We start from the raw sequence: 26,947 nt of genomic DNA, 5'->3' as shown, positions 1-26,947 counted from the left end.
TGTAATCCTGGTGCTCTGGTGGCATAATGGAAGGTGAAGGCAGGAGTATCCCTATAAGAGAGGGGGTCGACGACAAGTTAACCTGGCATACACAATAACAAACAAAAGAGACCCTGCCTCAAAAAGGTAGACGTCAAGGACTGACATCCAGGGTTGTCCTTGTACCTCCTCATGTGTGTCTCTACACATACATATACACGTTACCTACACACATACTCAACATGTATACACGGAGATTTAAAAAAAGAGAAACAGGAATTTATGTGTTGCCCAGGTTGAGCTAACTCCTGGACTGAAGTAATCCTCTTGTAATCAGCTTCCCACAGGCACATGCCTCATACCTTAATTCTTAACACTCTGTCCACTTTAGCATTCTTTTGTGTGCGTACATGCATATGTGGGCAATCTAGGGAGCCATCTGGGCCCCCCCCCTTTTAAAGATTTATTTATTATGTATAAAGTGTTGTGCCTGCATGCCAAAAGAGGGTACCAGATCTCATTATAGATGGTTGTGAGCCACCAAGTGGTTGCTGGGAATTGAACTCAGGGCCTTTGGAAGAGCAGCCAGTGCTCTCAACCTCTGAGCCACCTCTCCAACACCCCCTTTCTTTATTTCTTTCTTTTGTTTTGTTGTTGTTTGTTTGTTTTTCGAGACAGGGTTTCTCTGTGTAGCCTTGGCTATCCTGGACTAGCTTTGTAGACCAGGGTGGCCTTGAACTCACAGCTATCTGCCTGCCTCTGCCTCCCAAGTGCTGGGATTAAAGGCGCTCACCACCACACCTGGCTTCTTCCTCTCTCTCTCTCTTTTTTTTTTTTAAAGATAGCACCTCTTCTGACCTAGAACTTGCTGCGCTAGCCCACCTGTCTTCACCTGTCCAGCACTAGAGTTATGATTGAATGTGGGCTGCTCTAGGGCTGAAAATCAAGACCTTGAGCATATGAACTGAGCTATCAGCTCAGCCCCACTCTTTTCATTTGGTTTGGTTTTGATTTAGGTTTGTTGTTGTTGTTTTAAGCAGTCTTAATATATGTCCAAGGTAAGCCTCCAAATCAAAATCCTCCTCTCCAGGTACCAGGATTACAGATGTATTACTACAGTACTCACTGCTTAGCACCCCAAGTAATAATTCTTTTGCTTAATTTTCCTTCTTAGCACTCTGCCAGGCAGAATACATGTTCATTATCTGTTCACCTGTACTAAATCATGAGCTTGAGAGGGTTTGCTTGGTTTTGGTTTTGGAACAAGGTCTCATGTTCCCTGACTGACCTGGAACTTAGAAGCTGCCTGTTACTGCCTCTGCTCCCCAAGAGCAGTCATGTGCCCCCATGCCCAACTGAATGTGAGAAGTGTCAAGGCCATTTTGCTAAATGATATTCTTTGCTTTCTTTAGCCCTTTGACTCGGTTGTTATTTCCACCAAGAGATGATCACACATTGAGGTTTTTATATGATGACAACCAGCGTGTTGAACCTGAATGGTACATTCCTATTATACCCATGGTGCTGATAAATGGCGCTGAGGGGATAGGTACTGGGTGGTCCTGCAAAATCCCCAACTTTGATGTCCGTGAAGTCGTAAATAATATCAGGCGACTGTTGGATGAAGAAGAGCCTCTGCCCATGGTGAGTGCTCTGAGTTAGGAACTTTGATTTTCCTCAGGCATAGTTGAATAGATTGTACGGTACAGAGTATACAGTTACAAGATTTATTTCATAGTTTAGATCTGTTTGTTGAACATATTTGTGATTTAACATTTAGAAAACTTTTGTTGTTAATTTAGCTCCCAAGTTACAAGAATTTCAAAGGTACTATAGAAGAACTGGCTTCAAATCACTACGTGATTAATGGAGAAGTCGCTATTCTGAATTCCACAACCATTGAAATCTCAGAGCTTCCCATCAGAACGTGGACTCAGGTAAATGGCCATTGGTTTCATGGTTTTTCAAGAGAAAGATATTATTGTTGCTGTTGACTGACTATTCAAAAGACTCCTTACCCAAAGGATTGTTGTGTTTTGTTTTGTTTTATAGACATACAAAGAACAGGTTCTAGAACCCATGTTGAATGGCACAGAGAAGACACCTCCTCTCATAACAGACTACAGGGAATATCATACAGACACCACTGTGAAGTTCATCGTAAAGATGACTGAAGAAAAATTGGCAGAAGCAGAGAGAGTGGGACTACACAAAGTCTTCAAACTCCAGACTACTCTCACTTGCAACTCTATGGTATGTGTTGCTTATAAGAGATAATATTTCAGAGCTAATATTACTGGGCATATTGCCCCCCCCTCTAATAATCCTAGCACTCAGGAGACAGAGAGAGGAGGATCACTATGAATTCCAGGGCTATCTTGGGGTATATAGTCAGACCTTGTCTCAAAAAGAAAGGCTGGCTAGCTGGGCAGTGGTGCATGCCTGTAAGCCAGCACTTTGGAGGCAGAGGCCTGCATGGTCTGCAGTGAGTGAGTTTCAGGAGAGCTAGAGCTACACACAGAGAAATCCTGTCTCAAAAAAAAAAAAAAAGAATGGCTGTTCGAGGCCAGCCCGGTCTACAAAGGGAGTCCAGGATAGCCAAGGCCTCACAGAGAAACCCTGTCTCAAAAAAAAAAAAAAAAAAAAAAAAAAAACAACCACAAAAAAAAAAGAAAGAAAGAAAGGTTGGAGAGCCGAGTGTGGTGGCATATGCCTTTAATCCCAGCTGTGAGTTCGAGGCCAGCCTGGCCTACAAAGTGAGTCCAGGACAGCCAAGGTTACACAGAGAAACCCTGTCTTGTTGGGAGGGCAGAGTAAGAAGGCTACTGGAGAGATGGCTCTGCAGTTAAGAACTCTTAGCACTTGTACACTGGATCTGGTTTCAGTTCTCAGCATCACATGACAGTTCACAACTGTCTGGCTCAGTTCTCAGTGATTGCCAGGTCATCTTTTAGCCTCCATGGAATAGCATTACGAGCACACATGTTGCACATGTATACATGCAGGCATACATTCACGAATGTTAATTTTTTTGTTTTTTGAAACAGTTTCTCTGTGTAGCTTTGGCTGTCATGGACTCCCTTTGTAGACTAGGTTGGCTCTGAACTCACAGAGACTCGCCTGCCTCTGCCTCCTGAAAGCTGGCATTAAAGGCATGCGCCACCACACGTGGCAAGATCTTTGTTTAATTAATATCAATTTTAAAGGGTATATCAGGAAACTTTTATAAAGGTTACCCAGTTTACTGATTTATAGCTTGAATCTTGCTTTTCTTTTCCAGGTACTTTTTGACCATGTAGGCTGCTTAAAGAAATATGACACGGTGTTGGATATTCTAAGAGACTTCTTTGAGCTCAGGCTTAAATATTACGGATTAAGAAAAGAATGGCTTCTAGGAATGCTTGGTGCAGAATCTTCTAAACTGAATAATCAAGCTCGTTTTATATTAGAGAAAATAGATGGCAAAATAATCATTGGTATGTAAATGTCTAGTAAATACTTAAAAGTTTGAGATAGAATGTTTACTATTGTTGTTGTAGGGCGTTAGTGGTACCAGGACTCAAATCCACGGCCTTGTAGTTGCTAAGCATGTACTCTGCATTAGCTTTATTCCCCTAGATTGAGCATCTAAAAAAAATCGAGACTGAAATAATGATTAGGTAAGAAGGAACTAGAAAATAAGACCTCGTGTGGGGATGGGGTGTAGGTCAAAGTGGTAGAATGCTTTCCTGACATCCCCTGGGTCCTGGTTCCAAACTCAACAACTGCATCAATTCATGTGCTGGCTCACACTGTAACCCCAGTGCTAGGGGGAAGCAGGGGGATCAAGGCCATCCTCAGCTATATGGTGGGCTTTAAGCCAGCATGAAACACATGAGACCTTGTCTAGGAAGAAGACTTGGCATAACTAATTGCGCACAAGAAGAGAACTAATCTTAATACTTAATGTTTATTTCCATACCTACTTAAAGCACTAGCATATCCCCACCTTAACTTCACAAATGCTATTGTTTCAGGCAAGGCTAAAATGGATACTGGACATGACTTGAATGGAAAAAAGGAGGGGGTGTATTTGGCGATCCAGAATTAGGAAATACTAGGATGGCGCAGTCTTCTTGCAGAATAAGTGTGCAGGGTCTGAATATATAATCCAAAGAGTTAGAGAGCTCAGTGGTTACAGCGCTTGTTGCTTTTATAAAGAACCCAAGTTCCGTTCCCAGCACCACATCCATGGTGGTTCACGACCATCCATAACTCCAGTCCCAGGGGATCTGATGCCTCTTCTGACCTGCTCAGGCACCAGGATGGTGCCCATACATAAATGTAGGCAAAATATATATAAAACTGAAGCCAGCCAGACACGGCACAAGCTTGTAGTCCCAGAGTTTAGGAGGCAGAGGAAGGTGAGTTTGAAGCCAGCCAGCTCTACAAAGTGAGTCCAGGACACCCAAAGCTAACACAGATAAACCTTGTCTCAAAATACACACACACAACCACAAGCAAACTAAACCCTAAACCAGGCAGCTAATACCAGCACTCAGGAGACAGAAACAGGCGCCATTTGAGGCCAGCTTGATCTACAGAGTTCAGGACAGCCAGGCTACACAGAGAAACCCTGTCTCAAAACAAAACATACCATGAAACCCATGTTACATAAAGGGTGAAGGGTGATACTCCAAAACTATATTGTAGGGACGACTACTGTCTCTGAAAGCATAGTTGACTGCAGCAGACACACTGAAAGACAGACGTCCTAGAGAAATGGGACAAATGTTGTGTGGTACTGTGATTGAGAGAATCAAACTTAGCAAACTGCTAAAACCTAGTCCAGGGAAGTGTTGAGTGGGCTGGGTGTGGTGGCACATGCCTTTAATCCCAACACAGGCTACACAGAGAAGACCTGTCTGTAAAAACCTTTTCTGTTTTGAGAATTATACAGGTTTCAGCCTCATCTGTGGTCTAACGTTCCCTGGTAATTTACCTTTGTCTTGGTTTACAGATCTAGACAGAAACATAGGCAAACATTAACAATTGAATTTCCAGAGTTCTTTGAGGGGGGTGGGTGTTTATTTTTCGAGACAAGATTTCTCTATGTAGCCCTTGCTGTCCTAGAACTTGCCCTATAGATCAGGCTGGCCTCAAACTCACAGAGACCTGCCTTCTCCTCCTCCCAAGTGCGGGGTGGGATTAAAGGTGTGCATCACCACCTTCTGGCTCAAATGTTCCAGTTTTAATCTTTTGACTTAATGTAGTAGAAACACCTTACCATTCTAAAGTCTTACTTATCTTTTTTTTTTTTAACAGAAAATAAACCTAAAAAAGAATTAATTAAAGTTCTCATTCAGAGAGGGTATGATTCTGATCCTGTGAAAGCCTGGAAAGAAGCTCAACAAAAGGTAATTTTTTTTATTTTTTTACCCACTTGCTAAGCTCCAACTGAATCATCTATTTATTTGTCTATTGGCTCTGACATTCAGGGCAGAGCATCCCATACATATAGTAACAAAAAGGAAAAGAAAATTTTAATTAAAACTAGCCAGGCATAGTGCCTCATGCCTTTAATCCCGGCACTTGGAGGCAGAGGCAGGTGGATCTCTGTGAGTTCAAGGCCAGCCTGGTCTACCAAGTGAGTCTAGGACAGCCAGAGTTACAGAGAAAACCCTGTCTCACAAAACCAAAAAAAGGGGGCTGGAGAGATGGCTCAGAGGTTAAGAGCACTGACTGCTCTTCCAGAGGTCTTGAGTTCAATTCCCAGCAACCACATGGTGGCTCACAGCCATCTATAATGTGAACAGATGCCTTCTTCTGGCATGTGTGTGTACGTGCAGATAGGCAATCATGTACTAATAAATAATTTTTTAAAAAAAAAGGCTTCTGCCTCCCCTGTACTGGTATTAAAGGTGTGCCCCACCACGCCCGGCTATTTTCAAGCATTTCTAGAGGTCACAAGTACAAAAATCAAAGCACCTGTATCTTTGTATTCATACTCTATATTTTGATTCATCCTTTAGGTTCCAGATGAAGAAGATGAAGAAAGTGAGAATGAAAACAGTGATTCTGTAACAGAATCTGGACCAACCTTCAACTACCTTCTTGATATGCCCCTTTGGTATCTAACCAAGGAAAAGAAAGATGAGCTATGCAAACAAAGAAATGAAAAGGTAAGTTATAGATAGGATGGGATGGTTGATGTTTAATATTCTTATGAAAAAAAAATCATGTTCTGTTTTAAAATACTATTTGTGAGCTGGGCGGTGGTGGCACACGCCTTTAATCCCAGCACTTGGGAGGCAGAGGCAGGTGAATTGCTGTGAGTTTGAGGCCAGCCTGGTCTACAGAGTGAGTCCAGGATAGTCAAGGCTACACAGAGAGACCCTGTCTCGAAAAAGAAAAAAAACAACAAAAACTGTTTGTGCCAGGTGTGGTGGCGTACCTCCCAGCACTCAGGAGGCAGAGGCAGACAGATTCTTGAGTTCAAGCCCGGCCTGGTCTACAAAGTGGGTCCAGGGCTACACAGAGAAACCTGTCTCCAAAAAGTAATAATAATATTTGTACATATTTACTAACTCAATTTTTGGTAATGTTATAAAGGAACAAGAGCTCAACACATTAAAGAAAAAGAGCCCATCAGATTTGTGGAAGGAAGATCTGGCTGTTTTTATTGAAGAACTGGAGGTATGTTCTTTATAAAGCCTATGTTTATATTTATAATCTAGCAACATAACATTTCTTAATTATTTATTTTGCTTATAGTTATGTATGCGTGGTAAGTGCAGGTGCCCAGAAGCCAAAATGCCACTCTCCTAGAGCTTTAGTTGCAGGCAGTTGTGAGTCACCCAGTGCTGAGAACTGAACTCATCCTCAGCAAGAGCAATAAAGTCTCCTAACCACTGAGCAATCTGACCAGAATGTGCAACATGCCTTTTTTAAAGAAACATGACGGGGCTGGAGAGATGGCTCAGAGGTTAAGAGCAATGACTGCTCTTCCAGTGGTCCTGAGTTCAATTCCCAGCCACCACATGGTGACTCACAACCTTTTGTAATGTGATCTAATGCCCTCTAAGGCAGGCGGATCACTGTGAGTTCTAGGGCAGTAGGGTCTGCAGAGTACAAGACACAAGACAGCCAAGCTACACAGAAAAACTTTGGGGAGAGAGAGAGAGAGAGAGAGAGAGAAGCGTCACATTTGATAAAAGAAGAAATATAGGAAGAAAAAAATCCATTCCAAAGTAATGACAAAGTTGGATGTGATAGCCACCTAGACAATAACCCTATACTCTCAGACTAAGGCAGGAGCATCACAAGTTTAAGGTTAGCCTGGGCTACGTAGTGTATTCAAGGCTAGCCTAAGCTATATATGTAGTAAGAGCCTGTCAAAAGCCGGCTGTGGATATAATACAGTTGTAGAGCACTCACTATACATGTGCAAACTTTGCTCTCTATACTTAGCACTTCAAAAAAAATAACAAAAAAACACTGGTTGGGTAAGGGTGGCACACACCTTTAATCCCAGCACTGGAGGAGCAGAGGCAGGAGGATCACTTTGAGTTTTAGGCAGGGTGTGGTACACACAGGAACTTGGAGGCCATCCTGTACAACATGGAAACAAAAGCAGAGAATTCAGCAAGAAAAGCCCCAGAGCCCAGTTGCTGTGGAAGGAGCAAAGGGACTCCACAAAGTGGTCCTCTGGTGTGTACATGAACGCACACAACCATATAGCAATGATAATATATATTTTTTGAGACAGGGTTTCTCTGTGTAGCATTGGCTATCCTGGACTCGCTTTGTAGACCAGACTGGCCTCAAACTCACAGTGATCCTCCTGCCTCTGCCTCCCAAGTGCTGGGATTAAAGGAGTACACCACCACACCCAGCTGATAATAATATTTTTAAAGAGAGAAGGAAATGAATAAATTATTAAATAGCATAAAGTAAATGATGGCAAGAATATACTAAAGTTAATATTTTTACAGAAGAAAGGGCTGGAGTTAATTCACTTTTAGGCATGGCTATATCTTAAATTGCTTGTTTGTTTAACTGTTGCTTTTTAGGTGTTATGTTTTATTCACTTACACATTTGTTCTCACAATTCCCTTCCGTAGGCTGTCGAAGCCAAGGAAAAGCAAGACGAACAAGTAGGACTTCCTGGAAAGGGGGGAAAAGGAAAGGGGAAGAAAGCACAAATGTCTGAAGTCTTGCCTTCTCCTCGGGGAAAAAGAGTTATTCCTCAAGTGACTGTGGAGATGAAAGCAGAAGCAGAGAAGAAAATTAAAAAGAAAATTAAGGTAATAGTTTAAGCCAATTTTTCTTTAGAAATTGGCAAATTAGTACCAGTGAGATGGCTCAGGTAAAGGTTTGCCCCCAAGCCTTACTAACCTAAATTTAATCCCTGGGACTCACATGGTGGAAGAAAAGAACTGGCCTCTAATAATAAATAAATATAATACTTTTTTCTTTTATTTTTGCTTTTTTTTTTTAACACAGGGTTTCTCTGTGTAATGGCCTTTATGTGTAGCAAATTATATCCAAATTTCTATGCCTATTTGGAGTTTATCCTTTATCTAGTTTTCCTTTCTCAAGTGCCCAGTTTGTTTGATTTTTGTTTTGTTTGGTTTTTAGTATTTAAATATTAAAGATCATAACTATACCTTTATTTGGCTCTCTTTTAATATTTTATATCTATGGGTATTTTGCCTTCATGTGTGTCTGTACCACATACATTCAGTGTCCACAGAAACCAGAAGAGTACATTGGATTCCCTGGAACTGGGGTTCAGATGGTATGAGCCTCCATATAGGGGCTTGGAATTGAACCCTGGTCCTCTGGAATAAGTAGCCAGTGCTCTTCACCACCAAGTCATCTCTCCAGCCCTTTATTTTAGATTTCTTTGCTTTTGTTAGTTTTGTTTTTTCTAGACAGGGTCTCACTATATAGCTCTGACTGTCCTGGAGTTTACTATGTAGACCAGACTGGCCTGAAACTCACAGTAATCTACCTGTGTCTACCTCCCAAGTGCTGGGAAGGCATGCGCCTCCACTGCCTGGGTTATTTTAGATCTCTTAACCAAAACCCAAAGAAAGCATATTCTTTCACTGTACTTATGTCTATGTATGCTGAGTATTTAACTTTATTATTCCAAATAATAAGAGAGAAGTAGAATGTTTTTGTGTTGCTGGGTTTTGTTGTTTCTTACATGTTGCTGTCTTTCAGAGTGAAAACGCTGAGGGTGTATCCACTGAGGATGGTGTGGAACTAGGACTAAAGCAAAGATTAGAGAAGAAGCAGAAGAAAGAGCCAGGTATCGCAGTGTTGGGCAAGATGGTATAAACTCAAGATTAAACTGTTAATTATTCTATATAGATATTCAGTGTTTTTGTAGAGTTGAACTAAGTATTGTAAAGGAAGGTGGTCCATGAATTATATTTGAACCTTATATTGTCCTTGATGTTTGGTTTGTTTTAGAAAAGATTCTTGTAATATAGTTGTTTAGTGACTTGAATTCATTAGTTGGGGTCTAAAATAGGTCTGCACCTTTTTTCCAGGAATTCCTGTTTTTTTGTCTTTTCTTGGCTTCAACAGCCTATGAAAGGGATATGTAAGAGCAAATTATAAATACTGAGACTGACCAATCTGTGTGAGCAAACATGGGTGACATAAAGAACAAGAATTCTCTCCTAGTGACCTCCCAAGCTCAGCTCAGACATCTATTTCTCAGGGAGCTTTGATGTTTTGACATTTGTATCTCGCTGGGCGTGGTGGCGCACGCCTTTAATCCCAGCGCTTGGGAGGCAGAGGCAGATGGATCTCTGTGAGTTTGAGGCCAGCCTGGTCCACAAAGTGAGTCTCGGACAGCCAAGGCTACACAGAGAAACCCTGTCTCAGAAAACAACAGCAACAAAATGACATTTGTATCTCACTGTTTACTATAAATACATCATTTACTTGTGGTTTAAATGAGCAAGCTCTATGCACTCTAGGACCAGAAAGTGGATCTGTTTCCACTCGTGCTTGTTCCTCAGGCATCATTACAGTATATAGATGATGAAGGTGCCAGAGCGTATCAGTATAGTTAATTTCTGGGCCATTGAGATGCTTAACATGTACAGAAGTTTACCACCAAGACTACGAACCGGAGTTTGATTTCTATAACACACAGAGCAGAAGGAGAGAACCAACTCCAATAAGATGTCTGACCTCCACTCAAGTGCATGCACACACACACAAATGTAATATTATAAAACTCTTTTTAAAGTATAAATTTCTATTTCCCTTCTAGGCACCATAGCAAAGAAGCAAACTGTATTGCCATTTAAGCCTATCAAAAAAGGGAAAAAGAAAAACCCCTGGTCTGATTCTGAATCAGATATGAGCAGTAATGAAAGTAATTTTGATGTCCCTCCACGAGAAAGAGATCCTCGAAGAGCTGCAAGTAAGGAAACTACAGCTTGTTCCAGCTATGCCATCTAAGACTTGAGTGACTGCTGGGTGGTGGTGGATCACGTCTGTAATCCCAGCACCTGGGAGACAAAGGCAGGGATCTCTGAGTTCAAGTCCAGCTTGGTCTAGAGAGGGAGTCCAGCCCAGCCAAGGCTACACAGAGAAACCCTGTCTCAAAAAAAAAAAAAAGGAAAAAAAATGTAGTAAAGCTGAAGCTTATACATACTCATAAATAGTCAGGGAGCTGGAGAGATGGCTCAGGGTTTAAGAGCACTGTCTGCCCTTCTAGGGGTTCTGAGTTCAATTCCTGCCACATGGTGCCTCACAACCATCTATAATGAGATCTGGTGCCTTGTTTGGCGAGTAGGTGTACATGCAGGCAGAATGTTGTATACATAACAAATAAATAAATTGTGTGTGTGTGTACACTCAGGGCCTGGAGAGATTGCTTAATGGTTAAGAGCACTGGCTGTGGTGGGCAGTGATGGTAAACTAATCCCAATGCTCAGGAGGCCAAGGCAGAGGCAGGCAAATCTCTGAGTTCAAGGCCAGCCTGCTCTACAATGTGATTTTCAGGACAGCCAGAGCTACACAAAGAAACTGTGTTTTGGATGGAAGGGGGAAAAAAAAAACTAGCCCTGGCAGCTCTTCCAAAGGACCTGGTTTCAATTCCCAGCACACACATAATAGCACACTACCGATTGTAACTTTAAGTTCGAGGGGATTTAATTCTCTCTTTTGGCCTCCTCTGGAATCAGGCATGCATATCATACAGAGACATATATTCAGGCAAAACACTTATACACATAAGATAAAATGATTGCTATGGTTCACACACACACAAAGCTAAGTCATTTTATGTTTAAGTGACTGTATCCTGTTTGGTTCCTTGTGTGTGTGTTCAACAGCAAAAGCCCCATTCACTGTGGATTTAGACTCAGATGAAGATTTCTCAAGTTTTGATGAAAAGGATGAAGATGAAGATTTTTCCCCCTTAGCTGCTAGTCCACCTAAGACCAAAACTCCCTCAAAGTAAGTATTTTATCTAACAAATTTAATCATTGGTGTATTTATTTATCTTTGTTGTTTCTACACATGTAGAATTGGTTGTCAGGATGCCTTCTGAGTGGTTTTGTTTCGTTTTTTAGAAATACTAAAAGAACACCGAAGCCACAGAAAAGTGCCGTGTCTGGTATGTATAAGGGAAATGACTGCGTGCTTATTGGAGATGACTCAATCAGTCACGTGTGTGCTAAGCAAGTATGAAGATGAGTTCAGTCCAGAGCACCCACATAAACAAGCATAGTACTCTTAGCTCTCAGGACTTAGAGACAGGAGTGCAAGTTCAAGGCCAACCTGTAATATATATCAAGGCTCTGTCCCTCCCCCAAAACTAAAATTTCAAAATTCAACTAAGTTCTAAGAATATTTAAATTATTCCAAGAAAGTCAGTTAGAATGGGAATACACATCAGGGACACAGCATCAGAGATGTTTTCAGTTGCTGGTGTGACTGTCTCCATTCCTGTTAAAGTAGTTCACCTTGAAAGTGATGCTGAAGACAGTGTGCCAGCGTCTCCTAGTGCTCCTGCTGCTGACTTCCCAGCTGAACCTAAACAGATAAAGCCGACCTCCAAACAGACTTTGGCAGTGAAGAAGACAGCAGCCAAAAGTAAGCCTGGACCTGTTAGAAGCTTAATTATTACAATTAACTGATTTTTCCAAGTCAAGCTTAATTTTACATTCTGAAAATGTCTATTGATGATGAGATTATACATTATCCAACTGAGAGTTGTGTCTTTTACATCTTTATTATCAAGTAAAATATAAAAAATAGTGAGGGCTGGAGAGATGGCTCAGTGGTTAGGAGTATACTGTCTCACGTTCAATTCCCAGCAACCACATGGTGGCTCACAATTGTCTAACTCCAGTTCTAGAAGATCTGACACCGTCACACAGATATGTAGCGAAAACATCAATGCACATAAAATAAAAATAATTTTAAAAATAAAATTAAAAGTAGTTTAAAGAGACTGGAGTGGTTAAGCACTGGGTGCTCTTCCAAAGGTCCTGACTTCAATTCCCAGCAACTGCATCGTGGCTCACAACTGTCTGTAATGTGATCTGATGCCCTCTTCTGGCATGCAGGTGTGCACTACTTATATATTACTATATAAGTAATAAATAAATTTTTTAAGAAGTAGTTTAAATGTAATATATTACCCAGATTCCAGATATTATCTAGCTCATTTCTATGAATAAGGAAAGAATTTATAAGCAATTGGAGTGATCCATGTAGGATGACTTAGAAATCAAGGCTGGGCATGTGGCTACTTGGTAGACTGCTGCCCTAGATTACATGACGCCTTGGAGTCCATGCCCAGCACGTATAAACAGAGTGGTGTATGGCTGTAATCCCAGTGCTGGGACATGGAACACTCAGTCCCTAGGGCTTTCTTGCTGGCCAGTCCAGCTTAATTGGTGACCTCCAGGCATTTGAGAGACTTAAGAGAATTGGTGGGGGGTGGGGGGGACTGGAGAGATGACTCAGAGGTTAAGAGCACTGGCTGCTCTTCCAGAGGACCTGAGTTCAATTCCCAGTAACCACATGGTAGCTCACAACCATCTATAATGAGATCTAATGCCCTCTTCTGTCATGCAGAGTACTGTATACATAATAAATAGATAATTTTTTTTCCCAGACAGGATTTCTCTATATGTATCCTAGGCTGTCCTGGACTCACTTTTGTAGCCCGGCCATTAAATAAATAATTTTTAAAATATTTTTAAAAAGAGAATTCATAGGGAAACTGACCAAAAGAGTGATTATGGCTGATTCCCATGTTGACCTACAGGCCAATCTTCAAGCTCTTCTGCTGGTACCAAAAAGAGAGCTGCACCAAAGGCAGCCAAGTCAGATCCATCCTTGAGTGTTGAAGTCCCTGAAAAGCCTGTTCCCGCCAAAGCCAAGAACAGCCGCAAAAGGAAGCAGCAGTTGTCTTCTGATGATTCTGACTCTGATTTTGAGAAAGTAATTTCTAAAGCTGCCACAAGCAAGGTACCTATATCACTGCTCAACCCTTCCACTCTAGATACTTTGAAACATCTAACTTTGGTTTTGCCTATAATTTTCCATATTTATTTATTTATTTTGGTTTTCCAAGTCAGGGTCTCTCTGTGTAGCCTTGGCTGTCCTAGACTCGCTTTGTAGACCAGGCTGGCCTCGAACTCACAGTGATCCACCTGCCTCTGCCTTACAAGTGCTGGGATTAAAGGCATGCGCCACTACACTCAGCTCCATATTTATTTCTAAGGAAGTAAATTTAAGCTTCTGAGTTTATTACTTTGTACCATGTGTAATTTAGCTGTAGAAAAGTTAAATCTGTCAGTCGGTGGGATGGTTGCTTTGGGCCTTTTTTCTTACTACTTAGTAGAAGATGGAGGAGAACTCTGGAGCAGTGTGGAATGACCCTGTCATATCAGCAATATGCAAATTACTTGCATTTTCTCTTTAGAAACCCAAGGCAGAGAGCCAGGATTTCCATCTGGACGTGGATGACACCGTGGCACCTCGAGCAAAGTCTAGACGGGCAAGGAAGCCTATTAAGTACCTGGAGGAGTCAGACAAAGACGAGGACGACCTTTTCTAAGTCTCAAGGCTGTTTTAGGAATGGTTTGAGTGAGCCAGGTCAGTTTTAAAGTTTCTCAAAGTTCTTCCTTAACCCCCTGTGAGTTCAGTTTAGGAGAGACTTTTAAATAAGACTATCCAAATGAATAGGGCCCACCTGGCCTTCAACTTTGTACTCAACATACTGTATCCATAATGACCATCTCATGAGCATTGTTTTCTTCTCTGATTTGTCTGTGTTTTATATGTTTTCTCTGGTCTCTAAAATCTGGCTAGAAATTCTTTTGGATTCCACATAATATATGGTCATTTCAGCAATATTGTCAAAAGTACTTCTGCCTCCTTTCCTATTTCTGCTAAAATGAGGTAGCTTGGCGTTGGGTTTTCAGCTTTATAGGTAGAGTCCAGTCACATAGGAAGGACTATGGTGGTTCTAGATTACAGGGAGGGGGCAGGACTGCTCAACTCTCCATCTCCACGCTCGGCCCTGAGGTGTAAGCCACGAAGTTTCTGTGATCCTAACTTGGGAATGAAGGTTGAGACCTGTCTGTGCTGTTGTGTGTTACTTACATACTATTATCAATGTCTTCTGTAAATATTTAATATGTCTTTCTATTCTGCTTAATTCCAACAATTTTGTACTTTAATAAATGTTTTAAACATTGTAAGCCATTCATTCCTCTTATTTTAACCCATATTACACCCTCTCCCATAGTTCAAAATATAGCCCTCTTTGCTTCCTTTTCAGGACTATTACAGCCATATCCTGCCTATACTGACATACCCTGCCTTTGACAGGTGCAGTATCCAAACGAGAAGCAATGTGACCTGACCTAGTTGGGTTTAGTTTTACTTAGAATCTTATACATGGCTACTGAGATGTCTTTGTCCTCTGCACTCAGGTATCAGAGGCTGGAGAGATGACTCTGGCTAAGAATACTTGACTGCTCTTCCAGAGGACCCAAGTTCAATTCTCAGCACCCACATGGCAGCTCACAACTGTCTGAAACTCCAAAATCCAACACCTACAGACATACATGCAGGCAAAACACAAGTGTATGGGAGAAAAATAAAGTTTTTTTCAAAAGATGCAGTTATGCTAGGAATGAACCTCCACTGGCAGAGTACTTGAGGCCCTGAATTGTGTCTCCAGTACATTAAAATGCTATGGTAGCATCTGCCTGTAATCCCAGCACAAGGAAGCAACAGAGTCAGGAGTTCAAGGCCACTCTGTTAAATTTCGGTTGTTTTGTCTGTTTTTAAGAAAGAAAACCCAGAATTGTGGGCTTAGAAACACCTCTTTTTTGTTGTTTTGTTTTTGTTTTTGTTTTTTTCCCAGGATAGTGTCTCTCTGTGTAGCCTTGGCCGTCCTGGACTCACCTCACAGCGATCCGCCTACCTCTGCCTCCCAAGTGCTGGGATTAAAGGCGTGCGCCACCACGCCCGGCTAGAAACACTTCTTTTAACAGCACCCTAAAGCTGGAGATGTCCTAGGGACTGAAAACAGCAGCTTTCTCTTTAAGATGGGTTCCTGCTATCTAGCCCAGATTGACCATCATGGCCTGTGCCACCACATCCAGCATTTGAAACCTTTGTATCACCCCTAAGTTTCCTTTTTTGGTTTGGTTTGGTTCCCTCTTCTGGGGTGCATGAAAACAGCACTCATAAATATAAAATAAATGAGTAAGTCTTTTTTTTTTTTCTTTTTTCTTTTTTTCTTTTTTTTCTTTTTTTTTAATTATTGTGTGGTGGGGTACATGTGCCATGGCAAACATATGGTAGTTAGAGGACCATTTTGTGGAGTCAGTTCTCTCCTTCCATCTTTAATTGGGTTTTGGGGATCAAACTCAGGTTGTCAGGTTTGTATGGCAAGCTCCTTTACCTTTACAATATGAGTAAAATTCAAAACATCTCACTAGCCAGGTGTGGTGGCACACGCCTTTAATCCCAGCACTTGGGAGGCAGAGACAGGCAGATCTCTGTGAGTTCGAGGACAGCCTGGTCTGCAAAGAGTGTCCAGGACAGCCAAGGCTACACAGAGAAACCCTGTCTCAAAAAATTACCACCACCACCACCACCCCAAAAAAAAACATTTTGTTTTTGTCTTAAAGATTTATTTTTTTTTTTTGGTCTTAAAGATTTTTAATCATGATAAGAATAATGATTTTTATGGGTTGGAGAGATGGCTCAGTGGTTAAGAGCACTGCTCTTCCAAAGGTCCTGAGTTCAATTCCCAGCAACCACATGGTGGCTCACAACCATCTATAATGTGATCTAATGTCCTCTTCTGGCCTGCAGGTGTACATGCAGACAACACTGTATACATAATAATAAATCTTTTTAAAAAAAAGAATGATTTTAAAAAATAAATACTAGGTGGCTGGAGAGATAGCCTAGTGGTTAAGAGCACTTTTTGCTCTTGCAAAGGACTGGGGTTCAGTTCCCAGCACCTGCAGTGGTGGTTCAACTCCAACTGTAAACCTAGGTCCTGGGGGATCTGATACTTTCTCTGACCTCCTCGGGCATCAAGCACTCAAATTGCTGGCATGCATGACACACAGACACACAGGCAGGCAAAACAGTCACACATAAAGTTAAAAATATAAAATAAAGCCAGGCAAGGTAGCACACACCTTTAATCCAAGCACTTGGGAAGCAGAGGCAGGTGGATTTCTGAGTTTGAGGCCAGCCTGCTCTACAGAGTGATTTTCTCCATGTCTCCAGGGCTACATAGTGAGACTGTCTCAAAACAGATAAAAGATCTTCGTGTGTGCATACACGCAGGCACGCACGCGAGCGCACTTGAAACATTTTAAATAAATATAGTGACATATCTATATGAAGAAACAACCAAGCATGGTTGTGAATACAGCCTTTTTTGGTTTTTCAAGGCAGGGTTTTTCTGTGTTAGCCTTGACTGTCCTGAGCTCAGCGATCCCCCTGCCTCTGCCCCCTGAGTGCTGGATTAAAGGCATGCACCACCACACCTAGCCCTGCTACAGAGCCTTTAAATTAAAATGAAATAAAAATTTTAAATAAGATTTAAAGTGTACCCACATTATATATGTCACTAGTTCCCTTATCAAAACAGACAGAAATAGTTTGTTTTTATTATTGCTGAGTATTATTCCACTGTATGGGTTTGTTGATCCATTCACCTGTTGATAGACACTTGGATTGTTTCCAGTCGGGCCTATTATAGTAAAGCTGTCGTGAATTGTATAGTACAGATCCGTTTCACTTTTTTTTTCTCACCGTGGGTGGAATTCCTGGCAGTGGACTGCTGGATCTCATGCTTAACTATAAACTGAAGAGGTATCTTTCCAAACATAGGCTTTGTTTATATTCCCTCTTACATTTTTCCTGGAAAATCAGATGTTTCTTCAGTGTAAAATGTTAGACTCACTCACCTGAGGTTGTCCCAATTCATCCTTAAATCAAAAGATATACCAGAGTATGTTATTTTAGCTGGAAGGAAGGAGGCCCAGTCTGCAGGTGACCTTGCCTTCTGACCCCAGTTACTCAGTAACTCTGCAGGACCTGTTTGGAGCTTAGTCCTTTGGGTGGAGAACTGCTGCCAGGGAGGCGTGGCTGTAGTCCACTAGTGCCTTCCCTTTGGGCTGACCTGCAGGTCTGCCTGCATTATCCTTTCCAGATGCTGGGAAAGACCTCAGAATGCTCTCAGGACCGCCCTAACTACAGGATCCTAAACCTGGGGTACTGTCAGCCATGACTATGCTGTGTGTAGCCATTGTGGCTGCTTGTATATGTAGATACACATAGAGATGCAGTTTTTGTTTTGAGACACAGTCTTGCTCTATAGTCCAGGACGGCCTTGAACTTGCACTCCTCCTCTCTCAACATCCAGAGTTCAGGAATTTCCAGCTTGTAGTACCCCCGGCTGCCTATACTTACACATTTACAAACACCAGCCATTCAGAGCTTTGGGGAGAAGGACTTTGAAATATGCTTTTTTATTTTGTTTTTCTTTAAACTTTATGTGTATGAGTGTTTTGCCTGCATATATGTATGTGTATCACCCATGTGCCTGGTGCCTGCAGAGGCCAGGAAAAGACACTCAGTCCCTAGAACTGGAGTTACAGGTGGTTGTGAGTTGCAATGTGAGTACTGGGACCCAAACCTGGTCCTCTGTAAGTTCTCTTAATTACTGAGGGAACACTCCATCCCCAAAGGATGCTTCTTGAAGAGTCAAGCCCAAGCTGGATATGAGTCACTGGTACAGTACTTCCTAAGTATGCAGGAGGCCCAAAATTCAATTCCTAATAATAATACACACACACACACACACCAGTGCCGCCTCTTGACCCTAGCATGTGTTCAAGGCCAGCCCAGGCTACCTACCTGTATGCCTGTTTTTTAATAAAATATGATCTGGGCATGGTATTGTACTGTTGCATGCTGTTAATCCCAGCACTTGGGAGGCAGGTGGATCACTGAATTCTGTGAATTCTAAGCCAGCCTGGTCTACCAAGCAAGTTCAGGACAGCCAAGATAACAGAGAAACCCTGTCTCAAAACAACAAATAATTTTTTCTAAGATGGAGTGCAGATAGTGAAATGGCTTAGTTTGATGACCTTAGTTCAATTCCTGAGACCCATGTGGTTCAAGGAGAGAAATAATTCCCAGAAGCTGTCCTATGGCCTCCACGTGCATGCTGTAATGCACACACTCACATGTAAACACACACACACACACAGAGCAGGCAGTGGTGGCGCACGCCTTTAGTCCCAGCACTTAGGAGGCAGAGAGGCAGGTGATCTCTGAGTTCAGGAGGCCAGCCTGGCCTACAGAGCAAGTTTCAGGATAGCCAGGGCTACATAGAGAAATCCTGTCTCCAAAAGTAAACAAAAAAGAAATCACACACACACACACACACACCTACAAATGCAAAAACAAATGGGTTTTTGTTATTGGGGTTTTTTGTTGGAGGGTTTGTTTTTTGGGGGGGTTCGAGTCAGGGTTTTTCTGTGTACCCTTGGCATTCCTAGATTCACTTTGTAGACCAGGCTGGCGTTGAACTCACAGCGATCACCTGCCTTTGCTTCCCAAGTGCTGGGATTAAAGGCGTGCGCCACCACACCGGGCTAAAACACCTGTTTTTAAAGGGGTCAGTCAACAAATGGCTGGGGCTAAAAGAACTTGCTACACAAGCCCCCTGACCACCTCAGTTTAGACCTTGGAATTCAAGGAGGAAGAGAACTAATTCCTAAAAGTTATCCTCTGAGCTCCACATATATGTGGTGGCACACATGTAGGGGGACACACACACACAATATTTTTTATTTTTTAATTCAAGGGGCTGGAGAGATGGCTCACGGGTTAAGATGACATGTTCACCTTGAAATCCTAAATTCTGGTCCCAGCACAATCCACCATCCCTCCAGGGCACCTCACAACCCTTGTAACTAGCTCCAGGGGATCCTCAGGCACCCATATACATGTGCACAGCCCCACCCCATGTGCATATGCTTTTTAAAAACATCTTTTTTAATCTTAGTGAACATTCAAGCCCTTCTATACCCCAGTCTCTGAGTACTACCTCCAGTTCCCCAGTATAGGGCGTGGGATAGGGGAGCTGGTGAGGTGGAGCATGTTTAAACCCTGGAAACCGCAAACTTCAGATCAGCAGGAGTAAGAACCACTCCCTGTTCTGAGTGTGCATGCCATGGCGCAGGTAACTTGGCGACCTCCAACTCTCAAGGTAGTAGTCGCACAGCTGGCACCTGGATGCAGACAGAACACAGCCATAACCACTGAAATGGATTCACCCCAAAAACTTCTTTCAGGACTCTGCTTCATTCTTCCTAGCTCTGTGAGCAGCTGGCAGGGGCTGGGGACACTCTGTCCTCTCACTCGCTGCCCTTTATCCACCCAGTGGACATGTCAGAGTATCTTTTGTGACCCCAAGTGTTTGTTGTAGGTGCTGGGGGTGACATGGAAGGAAACATCCCAAGTCCCACCACTAATAGCACTTATATGCTTAGCTGAACAGACAAAATATCTAATGATTGGTGCAGAGGAGAAAAGCAGTAAGGGAGAGAACGTAGGAATTAGGTGCAAATACGGAAATACCAGTGAGAAAGCCTCATGGCCAGGAATGACTTCATACAGCCTTGGGGCTTTTTAGCTTGTTTCATCTTGAAAAATGGTGTCATGGTGGCACACGCCTTTTATCCCAGTACTCGGAAGGCAGAGGCAGGTGGATTGCTGTGAGTTCGAGGCCAGCCTGGTCTACAAAATGAGTCCAGGACAGCCAGGGCTACACAGAGGAATCCTGTCTGGAAAAACAGATAGATAGATAGATAGATAGATAGATAGGTAGATAGATTGATAGATTGATAGATTGATGGATGATAGATTTAAACAAATGCTGTTGTGTATCGGTCACAGCATTGCTATGAACTAGGTACAAACATGTCCATGCCCGTGTGTGCAGGACTGTGGCTCCACAGATAGAGGTGTCTGGGACACAGACAAACAGGGGAGGACCCTCTCAGCCCAGTCTGTCTTCAAGAAGGGCCACTGCCACCAGCACTGGATAGTGTCAGCAACACCTCCCAGGCTGCCTAGTGCTATCTGGTAAGGGGACCGGGTCCTGGAGATTGTAGTCTCCTTTGGCATCAGCAGCTAGTGGTGGGGGAGGGGACCCCAGGGCAGGGTGACCATGGGCTCTCCACCTACTGCCCCACCTGGGCCATCACTTTGGAACTTTTCCACTCCCTGCAGGCACAGGGTGGGGTCTGGTGGGCTTTTTCCAGGCTGACGAAGCAGACGCAATGGAGGCAACGGGCTGGGACCACTGCTGAGCAGTTAGGAGAGATGTGACCCTGAGTCCCATGGCTGAGGACAGAGGACAGACAGCAGCTCTGCCAGAAGCAAGTGGCAAAGGTCAATGGGGCTCCACCTCACATCCTGTTTTCAGAATGTAGGGTTCGTTCCAACCACGTGCTATTTTCTTGGATTTTATCCAGGGCAGCATCTCCCACACCCAGGCCTATTTCTAAGGGACCCTACAGGAGGGTGGAAATGTCCAAGGACACACCTAAGCTGGAGTTAACCAAAGGTTTTTCCAGGCTGGGCTTAGACCCCTGACTGAGCCAATGGGTAGAGAATACATCTCCCATTAGGGACGCTCTGTTAACAGATGGAAACTCAATGCAGGTCTTTGTGACTTACTGGGGGAAAGTATCAGAGCCCAGGAGGACTAAAGACCTTCCCCTACATAGAAATAAGCATAGCCTCCCTCAGTGCTAGCCCCACACAAGACCCCGGGGAAGCCCAGCCCAGCTAGAGAGAGGGGACAGGTCTCCCCGGTATGCTATAAGCATGCGCTCTGGAGGGTGAGTGCAGGATCTGCCAGTCACTGGCTGCACATCTGTGATTCTAAATCTCCCTATCGCCAGATGTAAATAGCCCCCTCCCACCTAGCTGGCGAAGGTTGAATGAGTGAATGACTGTTCTAGACCAAAGGAAGGGACAAAGAAACCACCTCTGGGGAGGCATCTCCTCCTTGCCCACCCAGGTTCCCACGGATCTTCTGCCTCCTCCTTGCATCTCCTGTCCCCGATTGTTAGAAGGCATCCCATGTTGGAAAATCCTCCCTGGAAGCTTTCCTGACCGACCTTATGAAGTGCCACCTCACTCACGGTAAACCCAGAAATTACCGGAAAGGAGAGACCAGAGCCTTTGTTTAGCCACAGGAACTAGCCATTCTCCATACCTTCGTGCCATCCACAGAGTCCTTCCAGGCACTGGGGTTTAGGGTTTCTCTAACACGGCTGAGACCTGAGTATTAAGGTAGGCACCGGGTGTGGTGGCGCACGCTTTTAATCCCAGCACTCAGAAGGCAGAGGCTGGCGGATCGCTGTGAGTTTGAGGCCAGCCTGGTCTACAAAGTGAGTCGAGGACAGCCAAGACTACACAGAAGAACCCTGTCTTAATAATAATAATAATAATAATAATAATAATAATAATAATAATAGCGCACACCTGTAATCCCAGCATTTAGGGATCTCTGCAGGAGGATCTCTATAAGTTTGAAAACCAGCCTGGTCTACAAAGTGAGTCCAGGACAGCCAAGCTTACACAGAGAAACCCTGTCTGGGGGAGGGCGGTGCAAAAAAATAAAAGTCAGGCATGGTGGAGCATGCCTTTAATCCCAGCACTCCAGAGACAGTTGGTGGATCTCTGTGAGTTTGAGGCCAGCCTGGTCTACAAAGAGAGTCCAGCCAGGACTCTGTGATACAGAGAAACCCTATTTCAAAAAAAAAAAAAAAAAAAAAACCAAACAAACAAAAAGATGGGCAGCTAAGCTGGGTGTGATGGTACATAGCTAATTTCCTGCCCTTAGGAGGCAGAAGCAGGAGGATCAATACTTCAAGGGCAGCCTGGCCTATACAGTAAGGTCCAGGCCAGCTTGAACTGCACAGCGAGAACAGATCTCAGCGAGATCTCAGAGCTCAGCTGGCTCAGATGACAGAACAAGAAACCTTGGCCCAAAAGACCTAAATGGCTCATCGGAAGTCAAGTGGTGGTGGAGCCAGAGGCAAAAGCCGTCAGCTGTTTGTTGTCTCCTAAAAACCGACATCTCCCTCGGGTCCACAAGACCAGCTTCAAAAGGGGTCAGGTCAGTTGTTAGTAGACCTACTCCCTCAGTTTGGGGAGTCCGTTGGGAGAGTGGTCCCCATGATTCCCTTGGCTCCCTCAATAAAAGATGTGTCTCTAAATTAATCTCACCAGATGGAGACATGACTATGAGATGGGCATGGGGGGTGGGTGAAGGATGGAAAGAGAGGGCTGAAAGAACCCAGCAAGGGGTGTGGCCCTGGGTCTGTTCCCAGGGTGGAGCCAGACAACAGGGTCACCCTGTCCCTTTAAGAGAAGGGGGAGAGCTAGCCCCTCTCAGCCATCCTTGTCCTGTCATCCACACTGGCCAAATCCAAAAAGGAAAATGAAAGAGGGACCAAGAGGAACAGGTCCCAGCTGTCTCCCAAGGTCCTACGCTCAGCTCTAAGGCCCAGGTCCCAGGGTAAGTGGGGTCGAGGACGTCTAGGGACCACAAGGGTCTACAGAGACATGGTATATTCTGTGTATCTCGTGGGGCGTACAGGAGGTGCCAGAGAGGAGGCCAGGGGGCTGTTCCTGTTCTCCTTGGGTGAGGTTGGAGAGGAAGGGAGGATTAAGAGAGGGAGGGAGGGGGAGAGAGAGAGAGAGAGAGAGAGAGAGAGAGAGAGAGAGAGAGAGAGAGAGAGAGAGAGAGATCCCTAAGTTAGGAAAACAGGCTTCTGTGTCAGCCTCCAAGCCTGTTCATTGCTGTGAGCAGGGTCAGAAAGGAGGGGGGGCTCACTCAGCCTGGCCCTCCCCCTTGCTCCCAGGGGTCTCAAACGCAACTTGGAATTCCGCATTAGAGCAGCTTCTGCTCCTGGAAATCATCCTGGCGCGAAATGCCAGGCAGGGAGAGCCTAGAATCTGGGAGACCACAGGGTCTAACCAAACTGGGGACTCCCTCCTCAGCACCCCTCTACGGCCAGATGAAGGGATCACAGATGAAGGGAAACCACAGCTGAGGGTGGACTCACCTACTATCCTCACACTCAGACATTAACTCACTGAACCCCACAAAATCTCTGATCCCTGGAGCTTGTGGAGGGGCGGGGGTTCAGTCCGTCCTAGCATCTGACTACCTCCCCTTCCTTGCCCCCAGCATCATGGGGGAGTGGGCGTTTCTAGGCTCCCTGCTGGACGCGGTGCAGCTTCAGTCGCCGCTCGTGGGTCGCCTCTGGCTGGTGATCATGCTGATCTTCCGCATCCTGGTGCTGGCCACGGTGGGAGGTGCCGTGTTCGAGGACGAGCAGGAGGAGTTCGTGTGTAACACGCTGCAGCCCGGCTGTCGCCAGACCTGCTACGACCGCGCCTTCCCGGTGTCCCACTACCGCTTCTGGCTCTTCCACATCCTGCTGCTATCGGCGCCGCCGGTCCTGTTCGTCATCTACTCCATGCACCAGGCTAGCAAGGAGGCGGGTGGTGCGCAGCCGGCCACGCCGTGCATGCGCGGGCGTCCCGAGGCCCCGTGCCCACCGTGCGCCCTGCGCGCCGGCCGCGCGCGCCGCTGCTACCTGCTGAGCGTGGCTCTGCGCCTGCTCGCCGAGCTGGCCTTCCTGGGCGGCCAGGCGGTGCTCTACGGCTTCCGCGTGGCCCCGCACTACGCGTGCGCCGGTCCACCTTGCCCGCACACGGTGGACTGCTTCGTGAGCCGGCCCACGGAGAAGACCGTCTTCGTGGTCTTCTACTTCGCCGTCGGGCTGCTCTCGGCGCTGCTCAGCGTGGCCGAGCTGGGCCACCTGCTCTGGAAGGGTCGCCAGCGCGCGAAGCTGCTCCCGCCCCCGCCGCCGCCCTCTCTGCCTTCGCAGCGTGGGGACCCCGACCCCTTCGGCCCGCCAGCCTACGCGCACCGCGCCCCGGCCGGTGACAGCGAAGGCGGCAGCGGCCACAGCAAGGCGTCGCTGGCCACCATGCGCCAGGACCTGACCATCTAACGGGCGGGCAGGTGAAGGCGGAGGCCGAACCTCAGCACCTGGGGTCCTTGGCGGCAGAAGCGAGTTGTGGCTTCTGAAAGACTGCGTAGGGACAAGAAGATGAGCGAAGGGGACCCTCTGAGCAGAAAATACTCAGAGGGGGTTCGAGTTCGGGTGGGGATGGCGTCGCACTTCCTAGTGCTGGGGCCTCTTCCGTGCTGGGATCTGTCACCACCGCTATTGAAAGGGAGGATGCCAGGGGCTCACCGAGAGGAAGCAAACAAGTCAATGGCAACCGGTGAGCTGATTGTTGCACTAGGGGCAAAATCCACAGCATTCCCGGGTCCCCTGCTTGTTCAGAGAAGAGTAGTTGTCTGTGGGCTCTCTGGCACACAAGCACATCAGGAGCCGCTGCAATGGGTTGGTTGCTTCTGCACATTCAACCTCCGTGGGCTCTGTGTGTGTGTGTGTGTGCTTGCATGTGTACACTGTGAGGCTCCACACATGCATGTACACACAAGTATGCACCTCTCAAAGTGACAGAAGTTACACACTTGGGTTCATGCATCTGTGAACAGCCATACATATGTATGGCCTTGTGGGTTCTGTGTGGATGCATGTGTAGTGTGTCCTACATAAATAAGCTCAGTGTACATAACACACACACACACACACACACACACACACACACGCATTCTGTTTGTGTATGTATCATCACTGTTACTCATCACCAGAACCCAATGCCAGTGGCAGCCATGATGGCTCCCTCCCTATTGACATAACCCAGGCACCTGTCGGGGCATAAGTCTTCCCCCACAGGAACAGGAGTGGGGTGAGGGATGGAGCCGTGTAACAATATTCATCCTGTAGGTTTGTGAGACTGTGTGTTCTGCCCTCAGTGGCCAGGCAGGGTAGCCGAGCCTCACACTGAAGGCAGACTAGGTGCGGGGCTGAAAGATAAAACAGTGTTGGTCTTTTGTCTTTCACCCGCCACTGTCCCAGGTTGAGTCCCTTCCATCTCCAAGGGAAACTACCCTTGAAACAGATTTGTTTCTGGGTCCCCCCCCCCCATTCCCTTGAAACTAGCTGGTCTTCTAGCCCAGACTTTCAAAGAGTTGTCATAAGGCCACTTCCCTTTCTCTGTCGTTTCTTCACCTACCTCCCTCCTTCATCACCTGTGTGGCCACTCTGAATCCACTTTCCAGGACCAAGCGATAAAGCCTGGTAGAGCAGGGCTGCCTTCCCCGGCGCCCCTGGCTCCGGTCAGGTCTGTTGTCCAAGTTCTGCCCTTAGCCACCACACTCCAGACTGCCCGCCCATTTTTCTCCCCCACCAGCCTTCCCTCTGCATAGCATTCCTTGGCCCCTGGGGGATTCCCTGTCCTTGGGGTACAACTAGCCGTTCCCCCCCCCCAGGGTTCCTACACACCAACTCAGGCTCCCTTGGTTGGGCCTCCGCTCACATCTTGCCATCTGTCAGACCAGGCTGACATTTCTGTCCCTCGCAGGCAGCATGCCCACTTGTGATGCCAGTTTTAGACACACCGCCGGGTGCAGTCTTACTTTCTGAAGCCCTGTCTCCCACCGCTGCCAGCCCTTGCCTGTCAGTCTCACCAGAAGACAAGTGCCTCCAGGAAGGGCTTTCCCTGCCCCAAACTGGAGTCAGAGATCCTTCTTTCCAGACATTCTGCTGCCGGATGGCTGCACCGTCTCCTGGGCATGGCGCACAGTAGGTGCTCTGGGCATGCTGAAGCTCGTATGCTGGTTCAAAGTCAGCATCATTCAATACAATTGCGCATGAGACACAATGTCAGTTTGTCTGTTTCTTGTTTTTTGTTTTTTGTTTTCTTTGGTTTGGTTTGGTTTGGTTTGGTCTTAGTTTTTGATCAGGATTGCTGGTCGCGTTCAGGATCTGTCTACAGAGCTTTGGCTATCCTGAAACTCACTCTTGTAGACCAGGCTGGCCTCAAGTTCACTGAGATCCACCTGCCTCTGTCTCCCCCGAGTGCTGGGATTAAAGGCGCGCGTGTCACCACCATGTCCAGATCACAATGTAATTTCAGATTTTTCCTTTAGCCACATTAAAAAGTCAGAAGGAAGCAGGCAAGATGGATGTAAGGAGTGTTCTTTTCTTGAACCCACTTTATCCAAAATAGTTCCATTTCAGTGCATCGTCAGGAACCAGAAGAATTACAGTGGCACTTCCCACTCTCTTTCCCACACGGCTCTTGCGTGTGCTTTACACGTAAAGTGCAGGCCAGTTCAAGGCAGCTGGCGCCTGCCACATTGCAACACAGGCCCAGATGTTGGACTGCTACAGGTTGGCACCTTGGTGCTCTCAGAGCTTGCATTCTGACATCAAAAAGGATA

The 26,947-nt window shown here is 45.4% G+C and overlaps 2 protein-coding genes across 4 annotated transcripts in view; both read left to right on the top strand.

Moving 5' to 3' along the window:
- The window catches only part of TOP2A (DNA topoisomerase II alpha), a 34,027-nt gene extending 19,316 nt beyond the window's left edge, over nt 1-14,711 (top strand). Inside the window, exons 21-35 of one of the 3 annotated variants that reach the window (XM_084803102.1) lie at nt 1,392-1,623; nt 1,782-1,916; nt 2,032-2,232; nt 3,260-3,455; nt 5,284-5,375; nt 5,991-6,140; nt 6,571-6,654; nt 8,082-8,264; nt 9,190-9,277; nt 10,256-10,408; nt 11,325-11,448; nt 11,565-11,608; nt 11,953-12,087; nt 13,271-13,473; nt 13,931-14,711. In XM_084803102.1, coding sequence (XP_084659228.1) covers nt 1,392-1,623; nt 1,782-1,916; nt 2,032-2,232; nt 3,260-3,455; nt 5,284-5,375; nt 5,991-6,140; nt 6,571-6,654; nt 8,082-8,264; nt 9,190-9,277; nt 10,256-10,408; nt 11,325-11,448; nt 11,565-11,608; nt 11,953-12,087; nt 13,271-13,473; nt 13,931-14,065 — 2,155 coding nt within the window. In that variant the 3' untranslated portion in view covers nt 14,066-14,711. Of the gene's footprint in view, nt 1-1,391; nt 1,624-1,781; nt 1,917-2,031; nt 2,233-3,259; nt 3,456-5,283; nt 5,376-5,990; nt 6,141-6,570; nt 6,655-8,081; nt 8,265-9,189; nt 9,278-10,255; nt 10,409-11,324; nt 11,449-11,564; nt 11,609-11,949; nt 12,088-13,270; nt 13,474-13,930 lie in introns of all 3 variants that reach the window. The other 2 variants (XM_084803101.1, XM_084803103.1) reach the window with 2 other exon arrangements.
- Nucleotides 14,712-22,888: 8,177 nt separating this feature from the next.
- Nucleotides 22,889-26,675, top strand: GJD3 (gap junction protein delta 3). The gene is made up of 2 exons (XM_084749373.1): nt 22,889-23,092; nt 23,768-26,675. The coding sequence occupies exon 2, from the start codon at nt 23,772-23,774 to the stop codon at nt 24,597-24,599; it is 828 nt and encodes a 275-aa protein (XP_084605499.1). The 5' UTR covers nt 22,889-23,092; nt 23,768-23,771; the 3' UTR covers nt 24,600-26,675.
- The last annotated feature ends 272 nt before the right edge of the window (nt 26,676-26,947 follow it).

Source organism: Acomys minous (assembly GCF_964271855.1).
Source record: "Acomys minous genome assembly, chromosome: 12".
Lineage (NCBI taxonomy): Eukaryota > Metazoa > Chordata > Mammalia > Rodentia > Muridae > Acomys > Acomys minous.
Note: the sequence above shows the minus strand (reverse complement) of the source record. Positions and strands in the feature narration are given on the sequence as shown.

Excerpts from the sequence above, each read along its gene's own strand:
- GJD3 (XM_084749373.1), top strand. The coding sequence starts at position 23,772 with ATGGGGGAGTGGGCGTTTCTAGGCTCCCTGCTGGACGCGGTGCAGCTT.